This window comes from Fundulus heteroclitus, chromosome 1 (genome assembly GCF_011125445.2).
Source record: "Fundulus heteroclitus isolate FHET01 chromosome 1, MU-UCD_Fhet_4.1, whole genome shotgun sequence".
Lineage (NCBI taxonomy): Eukaryota > Metazoa > Chordata > Actinopteri > Cyprinodontiformes > Fundulidae > Fundulus > Fundulus heteroclitus.
In genome coordinates, this window is record NC_046361.1 from 31133347 (window position 1) to 31152626 (window position 19280).

At 40.9% G+C, this 19280-nt stretch overlaps 2 protein-coding genes across 4 annotated transcripts in view; both read right to left on the reverse strand.

Annotated features, from left to right (window-relative positions):
- kdm5c (lysine (K)-specific demethylase 5C) overlaps positions 1-5988 on the reverse strand; it is a 31715-nt gene extending 25727 nt beyond the window's left edge. For 2 of the 3 annotated variants that reach the window (XM_012875492.3, XM_012875490.3), the window contains exons 1-6: positions 5634-5988; positions 3476-3623; positions 2304-2381; positions 1941-2063; positions 1642-1812; positions 1341-1475 (exon numbers count right to left, since the gene is read on the reverse strand). In XM_012875492.3, the coding sequence (XP_012730946.2) occupies positions 1341-1475; positions 1642-1812; positions 1941-2063; positions 2304-2381; positions 3476-3619 (651 nt within the window). In that variant the 5' untranslated portion in view covers positions 3620-3623; positions 5634-5988. Of the gene's footprint in view, positions 1-1340; positions 1476-1641; positions 1813-1940; positions 2064-2303; positions 2382-3475; positions 3624-5163; positions 5515-5633 lie in introns of those variants that run through there. The other variant, XM_036140781.1, reaches the window with a different exon arrangement.
- Positions 5989-11785: 5797 nt separating this feature from the next.
- Positions 11786-19280, reverse strand: part of iqsec2b (IQ motif and Sec7 domain ArfGEF 2b) — a 37837-nt gene continuing 30342 nt past the window's right edge. The window contains 12 exon segments of the mRNA XM_036140815.1: positions 11786-13537; positions 13776-13825; positions 14921-15115; positions 15316-15477; positions 15570-15669; positions 15763-15888; positions 15991-16130; positions 16369-16535; positions 17243-17365; positions 18566-18727; positions 18819-19114; positions 19231-19279. Coding sequence (XP_035996708.1) covers positions 12158-13537; positions 13776-13825; positions 14921-15115; positions 15316-15477; positions 15570-15669; positions 15763-15888; positions 15991-16130; positions 16369-16535; positions 17243-17365; positions 18566-18727; positions 18819-19114; positions 19231-19279 — 2950 coding nt within the window. The 3' untranslated portion in view covers positions 11786-12157.

Here is a 19280-nt window from a genome sequence, read left to right on the forward strand (position 1 = left end):
TTGCTGTGATTACAGCAGGGCTGTAACTGCATTGAGCTGAAGGCATCTTCAGAGCAAATCTAACCAGCTTCCCTCACTATACCATCCCTGCTGTGGAGCGTGGTGGTGGCAGCATCATGCTTGGGCAGTATTTTATTTTTTTTTTCAACATGGATGGGGAAAAGTATCAGTTTTCCCATCAGTGCACTTTGCAGGTAAACAAAGAAAGTTAAATTTCTGTCTCAGCTAACCTGGGCACCTTCTTCCAAACGTTGGCTGCGTCCCCGACATGGTAAACCTTACTGGGGAGTAATAATTGCTTTCTTCTTTCTACTTTTCCGTATGCTTTCCATTGTCAGAAGAGGGATTAAAATGTGCTCTCAGATATGTTAAAGGCTTAGCTTAGCCGCAACAACAATATCCTAAAACTATTTTAAACTTCTCCACAACTTCATCCCTGATCTGTCATGTTCCTTGTTCTTTATAAATCTATTCACTAATTTCGACATAAACAAAAAACTGAAAAAACAAAGGCCTTGCCTAAACAGGCAGGTTTATACTGACATTACGCTACAGACGGGTGAAACTCTGTTTACCAATTAGGTGACTGCTGAAGGCAAATGGCTGCACTGGATTTTATTAAAGGGTATCAGTAAAATTGCCTGAATACAAAGGCATGACACCAGTTTTATTTGTAAAAAGTCGTTTTCCTTCTCCTTTACAGTTATACACAATGTTTTGGTTTATAAGAAAGTCTTGAATAAAAAAAACAAATTTAAAAAAACCCTCAACTTTCTGGTGGTAATGTGAAAAAAAAATGGAAAAAAGCTCAGCGTGTTTGGGAGCTTGTGAAAGGCACTGTAAAAGGTCATCTATGCTGTTCTATTGAGATTTTATTTTTCTTATTAGAGACGCCTGTAAATTTACTCAGCTATTTGATCATTACCAAAAGTTGCTAAACTCAACCCAATCACAAAAAAATGCAAATATAAAGATTCCTCTGTGATTGATAAGTGCATAAAAAAACAAGTTTTGCAAAACTTTAATATTTGTTTAAATATATGTAAAAACTGTAATTCGTGAGGTAAAAACAAAACATATGATCTAAACATAAACATGGATTTGAATGTTTGACTTGTGTCCTGCGGTGAAACCACTTCTGTTAAAGCAATGAAATAATTTCCTCTGAGCTGTTCAGGGCAGACGCTAAATTTATATCAAACAACCATAACCAATTACAGCGAGGTGTAGCTGGATTGTAAACGCCAATGTTAAAAATTGTTTTCCTCCAACGGGTTAATGGTCCCAGAGGTATGTAGGTGTAAAAAACAAAACAAGTAACAGCAGGTACTCTGACTCACATCAGGCTGGCACCGGTTGGCTCTGCGTCCATAACTGCTCATTTTAGACGGCGGCACAGACTGCCGCAATGGGATGGAGTGAGGCTTGTACTCTTTGTCCACATCTTCACCATCATAATGCTTTGGCTTGCAATGCTTGAAATTAAACCAAAAAAAAAAAGTAAATTTAGTCAAACAGCAGTTATTTGTTATCAACACAACAATTTTTTTTTTTTTTTTTTACATATCATTTATATACCATCAATTGATAGAAATGTAATTAAAAAGAAGAATTTGTCAAAATACAACTTCAGGTCAATACCGTAAATGTAGCGCCAGACTGGAACATTTCGAAGGGATAGACAATCCTCTCGTAATGGGACCGCAGCAAAGACCCGAGGTTCTTCCCTGTAGGGTAGCCGAGCCTTTGCGCTATACGAGCCCATCGCCGTTCCTTACAGATCAGCTCAAAGCCTCCTTCCTCTGCCACGATCTGAAAAAAAAAAAAAAAAAAGAAGAATAAATACAGTTTAAATCTGGGGGAAAAAAATCAAAGAAACAAGCAGCTAATCTTCCTGAACGAATGTTGAATAAAATAAATACCATTTGACCTTTGCTCACCTTTGACAAGCTGTACAGATCAAGAATGCGCCTTTCAATATGTGGGATTTTTAAAGAAGATCCTTGAATTTCCCAAAATCTGGCAATGCGATCCAAATAATTGAGCTTCACTCTGGTCTCAGCCTAAAAATCAGAACAAATTGATCCCAAATCAAGGCACTTCACTTCCTTTCAGGTCAAACTTCTAAAACATTTAGGGTTGTAGGATAACAATCAGAAAATTCCTTGACTGAAAACCTGATTTCATGCTAGAAATTGTCTCAGAGCTTAAATGATAATAGTGGTCTGCTTCAAAACTTGTGTGGAAAGTTTAGTCATTTCAATTGCAGGATGAATTTTAGAGCGAGAAAAAAAAAACCTTACCTCCAGCTCATTTAGCCTCTGGATGCGAGGAGTGAAGTGAAAGTTTTCCAACTCCACTGAAAATGGTGGCTGCCAGTCCTGATTGGGAACAGAGGCATTGAAACGTTAGCTTGTGAACAGTAAAGTTATCTGGCCTTATTATGAACAAAACAAAAACTGAAACGGAATAGAGAGCCCATCATAGAGCTAGGATTGAGCCTAATTCCTGTTTAAATACAGCTCTCAGGCAAGTGAAAGTAGCCTTAAACGCGACATCTTACTATAAATGAAATTTGGATCTATCGGTTACAAAATTTCCTTTCTAGTTGGCTTATTGCAAAAAAATAAAATAAACATTCAGAGGGCTCCCCTTTAAATATCTATGAATGTATTTAATTGTTTTAAATTAAGTACATAATCCTAGATTTGTCCCTGTATTGGCCAATATATGCATGCATATATCAATTGATTAGTGGATTCAGCAGCCAGGCCTTGAGATCACGTGAAGCGCATACATTGCCACTCCATCCCTGGCAGAGAGCGGCTGGTAATGTTGTAAGACTGGGTGCCGACAACAAGGGGTGCATTTTCAACTTTTGATGTACTGGTAGTTCTGAATGTCTAAATTAGCTGATCTGGCCTTTGAAATTCTGTCGCCTTCTCACTGTGAGCGGGAATAAAACAGCGGTGTGTGTCTCTTTCTGTATCTGAAAACCCACGTCTGATCTCCAGCTGGCGAGCTGCCACTGCTGTATGTGTGTTTGTTCACACGGAGAACTACGTATCCACATAAAAGTAATTACAAATCAATCACCACATGCACAGCATCTAAATTTACATAAAATAATGTCCATACAAGGCAGCGGTGGTCAGTATTTTTTTTTCTTCTGTTCCCCATTTAACTAAAAAAAAAAAACAAAAAAAAAAACAATGTTCTCGCTGTGACAAAACAAGAGTACCCTTGAAACTGCAATCTGAAGCTGATTGTTAATATTAGCTGGTTTAAAATAAAATTAACAACTGTATGACATTTGTTTTTGTCAGTTTTATCATGTAAATGGAGGAAGACAAAAAAAAAAAAACTATAATCGCCCTCAAGAATTTTCAAGGTGGTAACTCCAAAAAAAAAGAAAAAGAAAATATGTGAAACATCCTGTTTCTGCAACATAACTTAGAAATGAGCAGGTACTCACTGGTGGGGGTCGGATTTTACAAATTCCAGACTTCTCCGCAATTGGACGTATCTTGGCGATGTAGCCCAGGGGATCCTGGAACTCCTCCCATGTCGGCTCAAAAACTGGACACTCCGGAGGAGGGATGAACTCTTCCACTTCCATGTCCCTGATCAGACGAGGAGCGCAAAGTGAAACAAGTTAAACAACTTCACGTGCAAACAAATCGGCCACAATGCTGTCAATATGCTGCTTGTCGGGACTTTGAAGCACTCAACTGGCTTCCTTATATAGGAAATTTTTGACCAATCAGTATAATATGATTGAATTTGACTTTGTAAAGTGCCTCGAGATGACATGTTTCACTATATAATGTGGCGCTATATAAATAAAATTGAATTGAAAATTGAATTGAATACTTTTGTTTGTGGAATATGTGCAGCTATTTATAGGGTCCAGGATTTTATAATACTATGAAACCAACTAGTTTTTTTTTAGAACCTGTCAGGTCTCAGCGAATCTTCTCGATGACAGGACGACAACACAAATACAGTAGAATAATTTTTTTAAAAAAAGGTCACGTTAGCAAAATAAAGGGAGAATTTCCAAATCAACCATTTCAAAAAGCAAACCAGATTTTAATGCATGACCCTCATATGTTAGGTCATGCATAATCATTACTTCCTCATTTTATAACCAGCTATTTGAAGACAGACTGTTCCTAATTCAATAAATTTTAGTTTCTATAACTCTTGATGGAAAAAAACCCAGGGTGTTTTTTTCTTTTTGTCCAGGAAATCCCCTCCCCCAACACCAGACACAACAAAACACCAAACCCCAGTACATGCAGGGCCAGCGGGGGTTCAAGTTACATCTCTTTAGGTCAATTTCAAACATTATCTAACTGCGTAATGACAGTTACCTGAGCTGACAGCAACAATTTGCATAACAGTGCTGTTGTTCCTTATCTACCACATGGAAACTTCTACCAGCCATATTCCATGTTCATATCGACATCTGTGGGTCCCCATCTAATTCTGGTAATGTCCGTCTTTCTGTAGGTGCTCATATGCATCACCTAAATCATCTTGTGGGTTGAATTTCTTAGGCTGCATGGCCAAGCTGAGCACAACAAACCCTTAGCTAATCCAAGCAGAAGACAGGTCAGTAGTGCTAACAATATGTGACCAATCATCTGAGTAAATACTGCAGAAACACAAACAAAAACCTGAAACCTTTAGTCAAAAAAATAAAAAAATAAAAGCAAATCTCGTTGGCAGATGACAGCATTTGTGGGTAAAAGTGAGTAAACGGCAACAATAACATTGCAAGTATGTGCAGATCCACTTTGTGTCGACATTTATAAAAAAAGATCCTAAAATATACTCCATTTAATTATGGGATTTCAGTGACAGTCAATCAGATTATTTTTTTTCTTCCACGGGCCTTCAGGCAAACAATGGCGTTCAGTCAGTGGAACCTCATGCATTAAAAAGGCCAGAAAAGCATCATCGCCACTCATTGAGTGGGCAGGGCTTCCTTTTTATATTCCCTTTGCTCAATCACAACGTTTTAACGCCAACATTAAGCTAAACACGACACACGACGTAGACAATTTTCTTCACATCACCCCGTTAGCGAGTAAACTTGTGAGAACTGACGTAAAAAAAAAAAAAAAAAAAAAAAAAAAAAACACCACCAAGCCTTACCATTAGCGACAGCTCGTTAACAGGAAGTGTGGAGGGAAGAGAAAACAAAAACAAACGCCTCCAAACTACATTAGCTGTAAACGGGTAGCTAAATGTCATTGATCTGCCTCCTACAGAAAGAAAGGAAAAAAAAAAAAACGTGACCCGTGTTCACGTCCTTTCTTCAGCAACGAGAGGCTATGACACCACCAACAAGCTTGGGTTAGCATCAAGGCCTCCAAAATTTTCCTAGCACCACCGTCCCACTGCGTCCCTCTGGTGGAGATAACTAGCATCCGTTTGCTAACGTTGACTGAAGTCAACAATGTAAACCGCAGACCTGCTAACCTGTAACCACACAAACGCTAAGAACGTCAAGCCAATATTCAATCATAGTCTTTTTTTTTTTTTTTTTTTTTTTTATAAACAAAACCCCAGTTATGTATCCATTCCGTTGCGGTAAAGTGTCTAGCTGCGTTCCTGTGACTGACCCGAAGACACCTCGATGTCCCGGGGTGTGATAAGGACTGTGGCCGCACTCCTTCCTCTGTTGTTGGGATGACTGGTTGGTTAGCTAACCAGCTGTGCTCGGTCCTGTTCTGTTGGCTAGCAAAAGTTGCCCGTTCTCAGCTCCAGTTCTCCATACACACCGCTCCGCCGACCACGCGGGCTTAAACACGGGAGAGGCTGGTGTTCGTCTCAACAACCAAACGAAAAACCCACAAACTTTTCTCAATTACTGTCGTGATAAATCATTTCCCGATCAACACCATCACTCTCTTCAGGCCATCCTTCGCGTCTTAACGAGACGCCATCTTAGCTTTTTCTCACGACCGCAGCACAACCTCGGAGCTGCGCACGCCGCCTCCCACGTTTTCTTCCTGAAAGTAGTGCCGCACGTACGCCAAACAGGTCATGTAATTACAACGCTGGCACAGTTGCGAGAGGAAGTAGGTCAAAGTTATTTAATGTTCTTTTGCGAAAGTTTTATTTGTCAGTATAACAGAATACACGAGTTTACCCCCCCCCCCAACCACCACCACAAAAAAACTGCCACAGAACTATTATGAGCTGCGTGTGTTGTATAACAGTAAAAGGAAGTGAACTCAGCTGTTCTTGTTTGATGCTTTTGCTAAATTGGTGAATAACCCAGCATTCATAGCTTTTCACAAACAAACGGGTGAAGACACACACACACACACACACACACACACACCAGAACGTAATAATAATAATTATCATAATAATTATAATATTAATAATAATAATAATAAGAAGAATGTGTTATAATTGAAAACAATGTCATGACCATTTGTCTGACAGAATTATGTGAAAAAAAAATTATTTCACAAAACTGTTAATCATAAAATACGACGACTACTGTACTACTAATATGATGCTGATGATGATGATGGTGATGATGACGATGATGATAATAATGTAAAAACAACAAGAACAAAATTGTGTGCGTCTGCTCTGTCCCCTAAATAACCATTGGGTGCTATAGTTGGCTATTTATCCTGGATCTGCAGGAAGGTTCTCACTTTTGAAAGGGAGTTGTTCCTTTCCACTGTCGCCGCATGCATGGTGGGGTTTGCTGCAAAGGCGATAGCTCAATACGTCAGCTGGGGTTCCTTAAGTAGAGGACTTTTTTCCAGTTGATGTTATTCACTGAATTTGACCACACTATTATAACCAGGTCTGAATCAGAATGTAATTAATTTAATCTGTCCATTGAATTGTATAGTAGCCATTTTATTATATATTTTTGAAAATGAATATATGATAAAGTGCTGCATGGTACAACAGCTGTTAGCACTGTTGCCTTACAGAAAGAAAGTGTTGGATTGAAATCTTGAAATCTTGAACAGGGTTTTTCTACATGGAGGTTAGGTGATCAGCCTGTGCCCCAGTCGCTCCCCAGATACTCCAGCTTCGTCCTACAGCCCAAACAATATTCTTGTTAGACTAATTGATCTATATAGTTATGGTAAATGATAAATGGCTTGTACTTGTACAGCGCTTTAACTTAGTCTGACGACCCCAAAGCGCTAGATGTCATGCATGGCGCTTCGCATGTTGCACTGTGATGGACTTGCAACCTTTCCAGGGTGTACCCGCTGATAGCTCAACAATGCATGTGGCAGGGATCTAGATACTGTTGAGCATTCAAGGCTAGGTCCTCTTCAAGTCCTCAGCGTTTTTCTGATCCGTGGCATACTGCCAGGCGCAACATTATTTTCTTTACTTGCCCCAGTTATGTGGGACTAAGCTTGAAAAGTTTGTTGCCTAGGTAACTGTGGGTCTACAGCATCTTATCAAATGTCATACAAAGACTCATGTTGGATGAAGCAGGTGGTTGTATGCTTTTCTCTGATGATCAGTTGTGTTAAAAACCAAAGCAGGAATCTGACATGCGTAATTAGTCACCCAATTAAATATCCAATTTATTTAGGGCCAAATAAATGTGTTTCCACATGCCCATTATTGATGCCTCCGAAGCTGTTGATCCCTGGGTGGGGCTCGCACTACTATAATTGCAGGTGGTTGGTCTGAAATTGAAGTGATGTACACTTTAGCCTAATGTGCCGCTTTTGGAGGTTTGGGTTGATTAGCCACAAATGACCATTTTGAAATATGGCACACTGCAATACAAGATCTGTGAAATTATTAAATAAACACACAAATAATGTCATTCATATATATATATATATATATATATATATATATATATATATATATATATATATATATATATATATATATAATTAACATCTAATCAATTATTTATTAAAGTATAGTAAGATAAAACATTTTGTTCATCTAATGTCAATATTTATTGAACTTATTAGAAACAGTATTATTAAATATACTTTTTCTAAGTTACTTATTTATTCATTACATACCGTCATATTTTTGCTGTTAGTTTTTAACCCTTCTGGCAACATTTTATACATTTTAAAAACTTAACCTATATTAGTTATGAAGAAAAAACAGAAAATTAAACCATATAAAATAACCACTGGGTGGATAGCTTACTTAAAAACACATTGAAATGACATGCTAGAAACAAATTGTTTATTAATAAGCACAGGAAATGAGGAATTTAGATTTTTTTGGCAGTTTACATTTGATAATTGTTACCAAACAAATAAATAAAGCATGTCTACAGACATTTGTCTGAAATTAATTAAATCGGATATATAATCAGGTTTCATGCATCGGGTCAACAAAACATTTTATTGAAATACATTATAACCCTCCAAACAATTAAATTATTTAACGTCACTTTTCCTGAGCTGTTGAGTTCTGGAAGTCTGCTTTAATATCAAATAAATCACACCCACACACAGTTTTTACTTCACTGCAAGGACACTTTAATTTATCAGAAGCAATAAATATTCACATCTCAGTTCTCTATTCTTCCAGTACATGTAATACATACACAAAAAAAAGGAAATCATGTTCAAAAATAATATCAATAAGTGCACTGACATATTAACTTTTCTCAGGCCTTGAATTTATGATCGCTGTAACTCATTCTCGCTGCGCCGGTATGAAACAATAAGAAAAGAAGAGGTCAATAATATTCCTTTTGGACAATATTTCCTGTCCCTGTCTTTGCTTTAAATGTGCATACCTATTGGCACTCACATGCACGCACCTGAATACAGAATGGGACCAGTTCATCCCATAATTTAAAGAAGCCTATGTATAGTTTAATATGTACATTAATGTTTATACAGTACAATCTATTCAATAAGTGCAGATATATCCATGCAAGAATAGTTAAAAAGGACACAATAAAAAGAGAAGCTGACACATACTTAGAAAATAATTCATTTAACATTCTTAATACACTCCAAACCATCTTTTTAAACATTAGAGTCTTCTTGAATTCTGTCTTCTTTTCTTTAACCAAGTTATTAAATAGACGTTCTAATCTTGTCCGCTAGGATTTAAAAAACTATGTTCTTTTCTTAAGGTAATAGATGGCACTGAAGATTAACTACATCAGTGCTCAATTTTATCTTGGGAAACGCAGCAGCAAAAAAGGGGTAATACTTACACTTAGCCCACAAGAAAATTAATACTCAAAAACAAAACATGAGAAGTACAGTATGTACCTGCAGGCTAATTTACATTCCTAACTATTGTAGTGATTTCTCACAAGAAGCAACAAGCAGGGGCAGCAGAAAATATAATAAGATCATTTTCAAAGTGAGAGAAGAGGGAGGCCAGTTCTGACTGAAGACGTCACATGTGCAAAACCACAAAGCTTAATGCAAAAGCGCGCTTCCTTCAACAAAGAAAAAGAGGTGATGACCAAAATTAGATGACTGCAAGGAAATAGTCACCGTTTCAGTCAGAGGTTTACATGCAGTCATCCAGAGCCGAAGTACTATATTAACTTTAGGCTTCTGACTGTTTATTTGAGCCATTCTATTTGCAGGGTGAAATGATAATGGCGTATACATCTTGAATAATTTCAAGCATAAATTGGGTATAGGAGTCTAATTCATATTGTCGTTTCTTCAACCTACACAGGGTAAAGATGACAAAAACAGGCAAGAAATTCTATGCATACATCCATACTAACATTTGATTAAATGGTCCTCATCAAGTTGCAGCTTGGCCACGTGCTTTTTGTAGCAATCAACAAGCTTTTATCATAATTCTGGTTGGTTATCGGACCGCTCTTTTTGACAGAACTGATTTAAGTAACTTGGCACAGAACCGGGTTTTGAAAAGAGTGCATGGGTTTTAAACAGTCAAGGTTGAGGACATTCTTGAAGCATTGCCTATTCTGGTCAGATAGTACTGATGTGTGTTTGCAATGCTAGCGCTGTTGGAATACCCATCCACCTATCTGCAGCGGTGATTTGGACAGAGGTGTGGTAGTCACACTCACTCCTAGGGGCAGTTTACCACTTAACCTGACATGTATATTCTTTAACCGTGGAATGAACCCAGAGTTGTTGGAAAACCATTTTCTACCACTTGACCTAAATTTCCTGCCTCAGGTGAAAGAAAATGGGTTGGGATCTTCAGGGACAACCATGGAACCACTGAGCCTCAAGCCCATCATGAACTGGAATCTACTCCAATACGGACATATAGAAGCGCGACTGAAATCTTCAGCTGCAAAAACATGTACAAGCCAATTATCTTCTGGAGACATGTTTTATGGTCTGACAAGACCAAGACTGGGCTGTTTGGCCAAAGTGACATAAATCTTGTTTGGTGGAATAAAGGTGAGGCTTTCAGAACCCAGTAAACTGTCCTGACTGCCAAACATGGTGGTGGTGGTAGAGTTTACTGCCAGTAGAAGCGTCTCCTTGCACAAAGTAGTTAAAGCAATGAAGATGGAGAGCTATCTACAAATACGTAGCTTTTAGCACAGAGAACCCAAACATTCACGGATGTAGTTTTAAAAATAGATAATGCAGGCGACCTTTAGGTTTCAAACCTATTGAAAATTAAGCCAACTACTAAATAAACCAAGTCTGTGGCAGGAAAAGAGCCAGTTTAGACTAGCTCTACCAAATCTACCCACACATATCTCACATGGTCACATATATCTGCCAAGATTATGCCAGAAACAAAAAAACATCCACTAGAAGTGCAACTTGGTAAGGGACAATTAGGTAAGGATTAGTTAGGATGTATGCAAATATATAAAACTGTATACCCAATTCTGGCTCTGTGTGGCTCAGATAAAATCGGCAATACATTCAAGCTTTTGCACCTACTTTTTGTTATTTGAGATATTTTAAATGTTATGCTGTATAATCATTCCACACTGGAATAAAATGGATACAATGCATGATTAAAAGTCCCATGTTAATTTGACTTTCAGACATAGAATTACAGCTTGCAAAACTCTGACCTGAACCATTGGTGCCCTGCTCGATTATTGATAATTCAATTTCCTCTACCACATTTAGGCATCTCGTCAATATAGAAAAACTCATAGAATAAATTAATTAAATATAATCCCTCTATTTTATTTATTTTAGTGATGTCATCTAAAAAGTTGATACTGTTTGGAGAAATCTCAAGTTAATTAATTGTTTTAACACAAAGAAATACTAAACATTGATAACTGAAAGAAAAATATGATAATATAAAAAAACACAACAAAAAAACCCACAAACTTCACATATCAGAATACCCTCCAGTGGTTATGGCGAAACGAGAGAATCTGTATGTGCACATACTTCGTATAACCACGTACAAACATTTGCTGATATAATTTATCACTGATCAAAACAATGATTGGACAATATTCATTATACTCAGGTAGAGCAGGTATAACATAATATCAATAAAACGGCAAGAAGCTTCAGAAACATTCAAGAAACATTGTTTGCATCGCTCCTTCGACTTTCAAACCCGACGCAGAAAGCGTTAACAAGCCCTGTGACTCCTGCTGATGTGAGTAAGACCGGAAAGGCAGAACACCATTAAAAAAGAAAAAAACTTTGATTGTTTTAGAAGTTTAAGAGAGAGCAACTTGTCTGAGGTCATCTTTAGAATAAAACAAGACGCCTAAATGGCAAAGTGTAACCAGCATTAAGGGATGGAGACATCATGAAGCCAGGTAAATTATTGCAAAGTCAAGGGAGATTTTTTTTGCAACTTTTTTTTTTTTTTATCCTTTCAATGCAAAACTACAACTGGAATGCTTTTGGCGCTTTAGTCTCTATTTACAAACCCAGTGTCAGCCAGTGGATACATAAACTCTCCAGTGTCACATTATAACATCTTGGTACTGTACATGAAAATATTCTCATACATACTTCATGACTTTAAACAAGTAAAACTTAAGCATTATACTCAGATATAGATTTAATTTCTTCTTAAATTATATGGCTATAGACTTTTTTGATTGTGTGTTGCAAAAGTAGTAATGCGGACTCGTGTTGTGTGTGCAGTTTTTTTTTTTTTTTTTGTTTCTCTTCAGGTTTGTGGGCACAAGCTGTTTACCTCTAGCTGTGCTCACCAGCTCCACCTACATATGTGGGAAGCGGAGGTGAAAGTAACAGAGACGGAGCAGCCTGCGTTTCCTCTTGTCGCCAGTGCTGCTGCTGTTGCTTTCTGTCCGGGCGGATTTGCTTCGAGTCCGCGACCTGCCCACCTCCTCGCACCTGTCCTCCAACCGGTGACCCCTGGAGCTCCACGTCCGGCTCACACTACGGTACTTATCCGGTTGATAGGCTTGGATTTGGAGCTGCCCACCGTACCTGTTGATCCAGCCCCTGTCACCTGCGGCCCCTGCTGAGGCTGCCCTGGGTGCTGGGGGGGGTGAGGGGAGAGAGGTGTAAGAGGGGTAAGGGGGGACGAAGGGGGGGGTAAAGGGGAGTGTGGTGGGGGAGGGGGGATGGAGGAGAGAGGAGGGTACTGGGGCAGATACGGGGCCGGCGGAGGCTGCGTGATGCGCACTGACGGAGGCGGACGGAAGGTTGTGGGGCAGCGTGCCGAATATAAAGTGTGCTTGATGGGTAGAATGGCTGGTTGGGTGCGGCGTTTGGGCGTGCCTGGGGTGGGTTTGGGAGTGTGCGTGAGGGTGGGGTTGGGAAAGAGACAACGTTAGTGGGGGTTTGGAACCTGGGCCGCCGACCCCTCTGGCAGATTGTGTAGGCTGCACGTGGTAGAGGGCGAATTGCTGGCTCTGGCAGTGTTGGGAGAGAGGAGAAAGAGGGGGGGGACATCCTACCACCATGTTGGTGTAGCGACCCTGAAGCCCATGCTGGGAGAGCTGGGAGAGATGGGCCAGCTGCGGGTGCTGGACGTGCGGTGGACCAACCGGAGGACGACAGGGCAGTGGGCCTCTCTGTAGAGTATGCGGGGGCACGCCTTGCAAAGGAGGGGGCGCGGGTTGGACGTGGAAGCGATGGTGATGGTAGTACGGTGGCGGAGGCTGTATGGAGCCCACGTGACAGAACTGTGCGTGTAGTGCCTGAATCTTGGAAGCCCCCCCCTCCAGCTGGCATAGGGATGAAGGGGAGTGAGGAGGGGGTCCTCCAGTAGTCGGTGGGGGTACAGGTGCGGGGTAGGGTGGCCCCGGTGGAATAAGGGGCCCTGGTGGTTTGGCGCGTTTGCTGCCGAAGAGTGAACCCAGGAAGGAGCCGCTGTTGTTGCTGCTGCTGTTGTTGTTGCTGCTGCTGCTCCCCCCAGGGCCGCCCCCCACTCCCGCTCTCTCTACACTGCTGGAGACTCCCCCAACTCCTGTCCCAGCAGTGGTAATTTGCTGCCCCGGCCCACCCCCCACCCCCGTTCCGGGGCTCAGGATGGGGCGGTGAGGCCGGAAGTCTTCTGTTCCATAGCAGCCGGGCATCACACCTGGCACTGGGTAGCGCTGGTGAGGCTGCGGGCTGCTAATGATGGAGCCCTGGGAACATAAAAACTCATCAGGTTTTAAAAAACACACTGGAGAATTACAATCCCTGCTCCTACTTACATCGGCACACCAAACATGCTGGGGCAGAAATAACTGCAAAAAGCCATGCAAAGGGTGTCAGTTGAGAAATCACACATGCGTGTTAACTCTATATGCACATGCACTCAGAAAGACGGGGCACCAGTTAGGGGAGAACGTAAGTCCTTTGACTAATCTTTTATAGACTTACTTCCATTGTACTGTCCAGAGAACCAACACTGTTCCTGCGACCACGTTTCCCTGCACCCCACCAGGAAGAATCAGGTTAGCAAAGCGTAAAGGATAGATTTTACTTACTTTTTTTTTTTTTTACAAGAATCCAGGGCCTTGCAAAAGTATTTTTACTCTGTCAAATTTTCACATTTAGTCACTTTAAAACCATAAACCTCAATGCTTCTTATTGAGATTGTATGTGATAGACCAACATAAAGTAATAAAAGGGCTAGTCTTTTGTGGTATGTCAGCATAACACATTTAGAAACTGAAACTTTTGTCAATTCTTCTTCACAAAATGGCTCAAGATCAGTCAGATGGATGACAAGTTTGCTTTGTCCCCTAGATGGCATGGCCTTCTTATTGTCGCTCTGTCATTTACTTAGATGACTTCAAACATGATCGGAAAATAAAAAGGAGTAAAAGAACCAGAATAATACAATAAAATTATATCATCAGTTGATGATGGTATAATCAACTGAGATTTAACATCATTCACAGCATAACAGCTTAATTTTAGATGCAAAATGTAAGCTATGATGCACAGGGATTCTCCTGTTTAACTCCTTTATAGTTACTACAACCATAGGCCTGTTTCACTGCTATCATTAGCCGGCTGTCAGTTTATGTTGATGACCATGTCATGTTATATTTGTAGTTTTACCATAGGCCTAGTTTTTTTTCCATTTTGGACAATGGATTGATCTGTGCTCTATGAGCTGTTCAGTTTTGTCAATTTGTGAAGGTGGATGTATGGTTTTTCAGGGTTATCTGAGTAAATGGGGCTGAGTACAACTTTCATGCCACACTTCAGATTCTTCTTTGTGTAAAAAGTAAAAAAAAAAAAAAAAAACATATCTAATTTGACCTACTTTGGATTGGTCTATCATATACAATCCAAATAAACTACAGAGTTTGTAGCTGTAGCTTGACAAAATAGGAAAAGGTCGAGGGGTAAGAATGTTTTTGCAAGGTACCGGATGAGTTGTGACAAGATTTCAGCGAGACACAGGAAAAAGATTTAGCAGTAGAAAGGGAGAGCAAGATCAGCCAACCCAAATCAGCGGAGCTGATAGTAAAGAAACGGCAGTGACCCCCGTCTCAGTGGTAAAGTTGCCTCACCTGTGTCCGAGAGGTCCCTGAGAGATGAGCTGAGCGCCGTGCGCTTGAGACCCTCACCCACTGAGCAGTTGTCATCAAAACTCGTCCTTCCCAAGGTGCCATTCACAACATCGCTCTTCACACCTACGCCTCCACCAACCATGGTGCCGGTCAGTAAGCTGGGCCTCATCACACCTTTCTGCTTCTCCAGTTCCGCTGCAAATTTGCACAGAAACACCAAGGGATTTTGAATTGGAGAGAGAGACAAAACACAGAAGCATAAACTGCATAGCAACAGCATGAAACATCTCATTAAGTTTTCATACTCTCATTCTCAGAAACATGTAGAATAATGGCTCTGGTCATGAACAACTACAGTTTAATTTATAGAAATGACCAGCAGATGGGGCACTTACACTCCACTCTGTATTTCTCCATCTCTTGCACTTCAGCAATGCTCTCCCTGAGGTCGCTGACGAAGCGGGTGCGGTCTTGCTGACTGGGTGCCATAAAGACAATAAGAACCTTCCTCTCTCCGCCCAGGCTGGCCGAGGTCAGGCGGATGCCGTGAGGGTAATCTAGTTGGAAACACGGACGTCGCCGTTACAATCAATCAGGACAATTAGGATCAACTGTAAGATGCTAAAGTAAGAAAAAAAACGTTTCTCACATGAGTTCTGAAACATGTGGACCTGCATGTCAACCAGAGGGAAAGATTGTCTGAAACTATACGTGACTGAGGTTTTCTTCTTTTGGAAGATTTTGGTTACCTGGTGAACAACAAACAGACGTGTATATATATTTACAGCGCTTAATCAATTACTTCAACTTCTGTATCACAGCAGTCTTAAAGTCAGCCTTACCACCAGCAGGTCATTAAAGAGAAAGACCTCTCGTTGGTGAACTCCTGTCCTCTGAGGTCTGTTGGGGTCAGGCACCTCGTAGAGCTGACAGCAACACACCAGACGGCGATGGGGAAGGGACAGCACCTACGAGGGCAAAACCGTTATAGCAAGACCAATGGAATCTTACAGAAAATGAAACATTTTAAAAATAATCGTGTCATGCTTTGAACAGTTCTAGACACTCACAGGCTTCTTGCCAACGATGACCCTTTCCACTGCCTGCACCTGCGATACATGGTCATCATTGGTCCGTAACTCCCATTTCTGTATTCTCTGGTAGATCCCAACCAATAGGTCCCGCGGTATATCCTGACCATTGTCCACACCTTGGGTTGGATGATAAGTTTTTTTCAGAAAATAATAGCACCAAAAAAAAAAAAAAAAAAGATTCTACCAAATACACTCCTACACAAGACTTACAGGCATTGAAAGAACACCCAAGAAAACCTTGTACTAGTAAAAACCATAAGCCTTAACACTGTTAAGAGGCCAGCAGCAAGGATTACGTGTATGTCGAAACTCTTGTGTTTTATAAAGTGTTGCTGTTTGCAAGTGAGTCAGCACCTCTCAAATTCTTGATGAAATCGTCTAGTTTCATCTTCCTCTCCGCTTTGATGTTGGGGCTGTACATATCCGTGTTGAGGAGGATTATGGCAAACGCCAAAATGAAGATGGTGTCGGGGTTCTGGAATTGCCGAACCAGGGTCGGATTGCACACACAGTACCTCTGACTGAAAACAAAAGAAAGTAGTTGAAACCTAATATCTTAGATCCAGTCAACATCTGGCCAAATATGGGGCCCCATAAGAGTACATAATCTGATCAAGAGTGGGCCCCACAATGGTTTTTGTTCTTGGACACATGTGGGCCTTATATCAATTACCTATAGGTTTGATGTAGGACAGCTCTTGGGGCAAATAAAGGGGACCAATATAGGTAAATTCAATTAAATCTAATATATATAGCGGCAGTTCACAACACGTCATCTCAAGACACTTTACGAAGTCAAATTCTATCAAATCAGACAGATCGGTCAAAAGGTTTCTTGTCTAAGGAAACCCAGCAGATTGCATTGAGTCTTGACAAGCAGCATTCACTCCTCATGAAAGAGCGTAGAGCCACAGTGGACAGTCGTCTGCATTGTCCATTGCTTTGCAGCAATCCCTCATACTGAGTAAGCATGAAGCAATAGGTCCTAGATGTTTTACTCATATTCAACATTTGTCAATATCTATTTTAGAGACAGCTAGGACTTCCATATAGTGTCTAACTGGCCTTCCAAATAAGGGTTGAATTTAGTCCACCAAAGTGGGTCTCATAAGAAGCTAATTTAGTGCCCATTCACCTTTAACAAAGTCCTCGTGGGGTCCACATACAGCTGTTTGCTGGGCAAAGCCCCGGGAATACATTCCTCTTCAGATATTTGTCATATACAAACCTGAAAGCCTCGATAAGTCTCTCCACCTTTTGGGCTTCGCCTTGAACTTTAATTTGCGCCTGGAATTTCCTCAAAGCATCGTCGATGTCCATCCCAGAGAAGTCCATCTCATCCACCACACAGCTGTAAAAGCACACACACACAACTCGGAGGTTGTAGCTCAATTTCGTTCACACCAAGCATGCTTGAGCTCGAGTATCAGCGTTACATAATTCCTATCACATCTTCTGTGTATGGGGGTGGGTTGAGTAAAGGTCTTAACAATCCCATTGCTTCAAAAGCTTCCTCTGTAGCTTCTGGGCACGTATACAGATTTCCTCCGCTTTGGCTTTTTGTCACGCTTGAAGGTATTAGATTATCAAACTGATTTAAAAATGACATAAAGCAGGAATACAATGTCCTCATTTTTTTAATAAAAAAAGCAATCCATGGCACTGACCACCTATCTGGACCTATTCAAGACCTCCCAGTCTGGAAAGGGCCTTTTTTAATCCTCTGGGAGTTCAGCGAACCATGGTGAGAGCTAACATCCACAAATGGAGAAGAACCAAGTAAACCCCATAAAGCACTGCAGGCTACACTTCTCGGTTAAAGCCAGTGTTCATGATGTTACCATTAAAAAAGATCCCAGCAAACATGGCCTTTATGTTTTAAGAAAACTACAGTTTACCAAAAAGAAAAACAAAAAAAAAACAAACACGTTGGTGATCCCAAAGATGTTTTAGAAAGAATTCTCTGGACTGATGAGACAACAGTCTGGAAGGTGCGTGTCCCATTTTATCCGGCATAAAAAAAACAAACATCATACAGATTGTCTCAAAAATTAATAATTAAAAAAGGAAGTATCTGGAGTCACTAAATCAAAGTCCGGACATAAATCCAATTAGCATGCTGTAGCATGACCTTAAACAGGCCATTCATGCTTGAAAACTCTCCAATTCCTCTGAATTAAATCAATTCTGCTGAGATACGCGAGCCACAATTCCTCAACAGTGACGTAAAACACTCACTGCCATTTATCACAAAATCTTCATGGCTACTGTGACTGCCAAGGGAGGAACAACTACTTATTTGGTTTATATGGCATTTTTTTTTTAAACAAAGGCCCAGTTTGATCTTGATTGCTTTTTTAACTAGGTAAATTGGACAATTACCTAAAAAAAAACAACAACAACTTTTGTTTGATTTACTTTGTCTGACATTGAAATTTGTTTGAGGATCTGAAACATCCCAGCAAGACTTACAAAGTAAAAACAGAAGAAATGTGTTAGAAGGCAAATGCTATTACACAGCCGATCGCATATGTTTATTTCAACCACTTACTCCAAAACATCTTTGTTGAACTGTTTCTGTCGGTTCCCAAGAAACTCGCCTATCATCTGCCGGCTGAGGCCCTTTCTTTCCAAGAGGAAGCGGGCAATCCCAACAGGAGTGTCCGATACGAAACCTCTTTCTATCAGGTACTGGATCCCTTTTTCTGGTTTCCTATAGTTGAAGCAAAAATGTGATGAACCTTTTTTTTTTACTGTACATTTATAGACATGAAAGTACTTCTCTCGGTGGAACTGCAACTTACTTGTTGAAGAGATTGAGACCAATGCGGTACTGACGTCTCTGCACCACATCGCTGTTGAAGGGGGGAGAGTCCCAGCTATGGCGGCTCTCCCTCTGATACGTCTGCTTGCCCAGAGGAGGAAGAGGCTCCTGCAGGCTGTCCTGAGACGAGGAGCCAGAGCTGCAGTTGACCGTCTCGTTGGAATTAGTGGTGGAGTTGAGGGAGTCGTTATCTCCGTCCGAGCAACACGGCTGCTCGAGGGCACCGGGCGGAAGGGCTGTCGAGGAGGAAGATGACAGAGGGGTGGTGGGTGGCTGCTGGGGGGAGGAAGAGGATGAGGGTGTGTCAGGATACTGGTGGTGGTGGATCGGATGGTGGTGATGGTGGTGGTGGGCTGCCACCTGGTGTGGGATATGTGTTGGTATGGATCTGCCGGGGGGCCTGGTCTGACCCTGGGCAGCTGCCGCGGAGGACGGGTGGGTG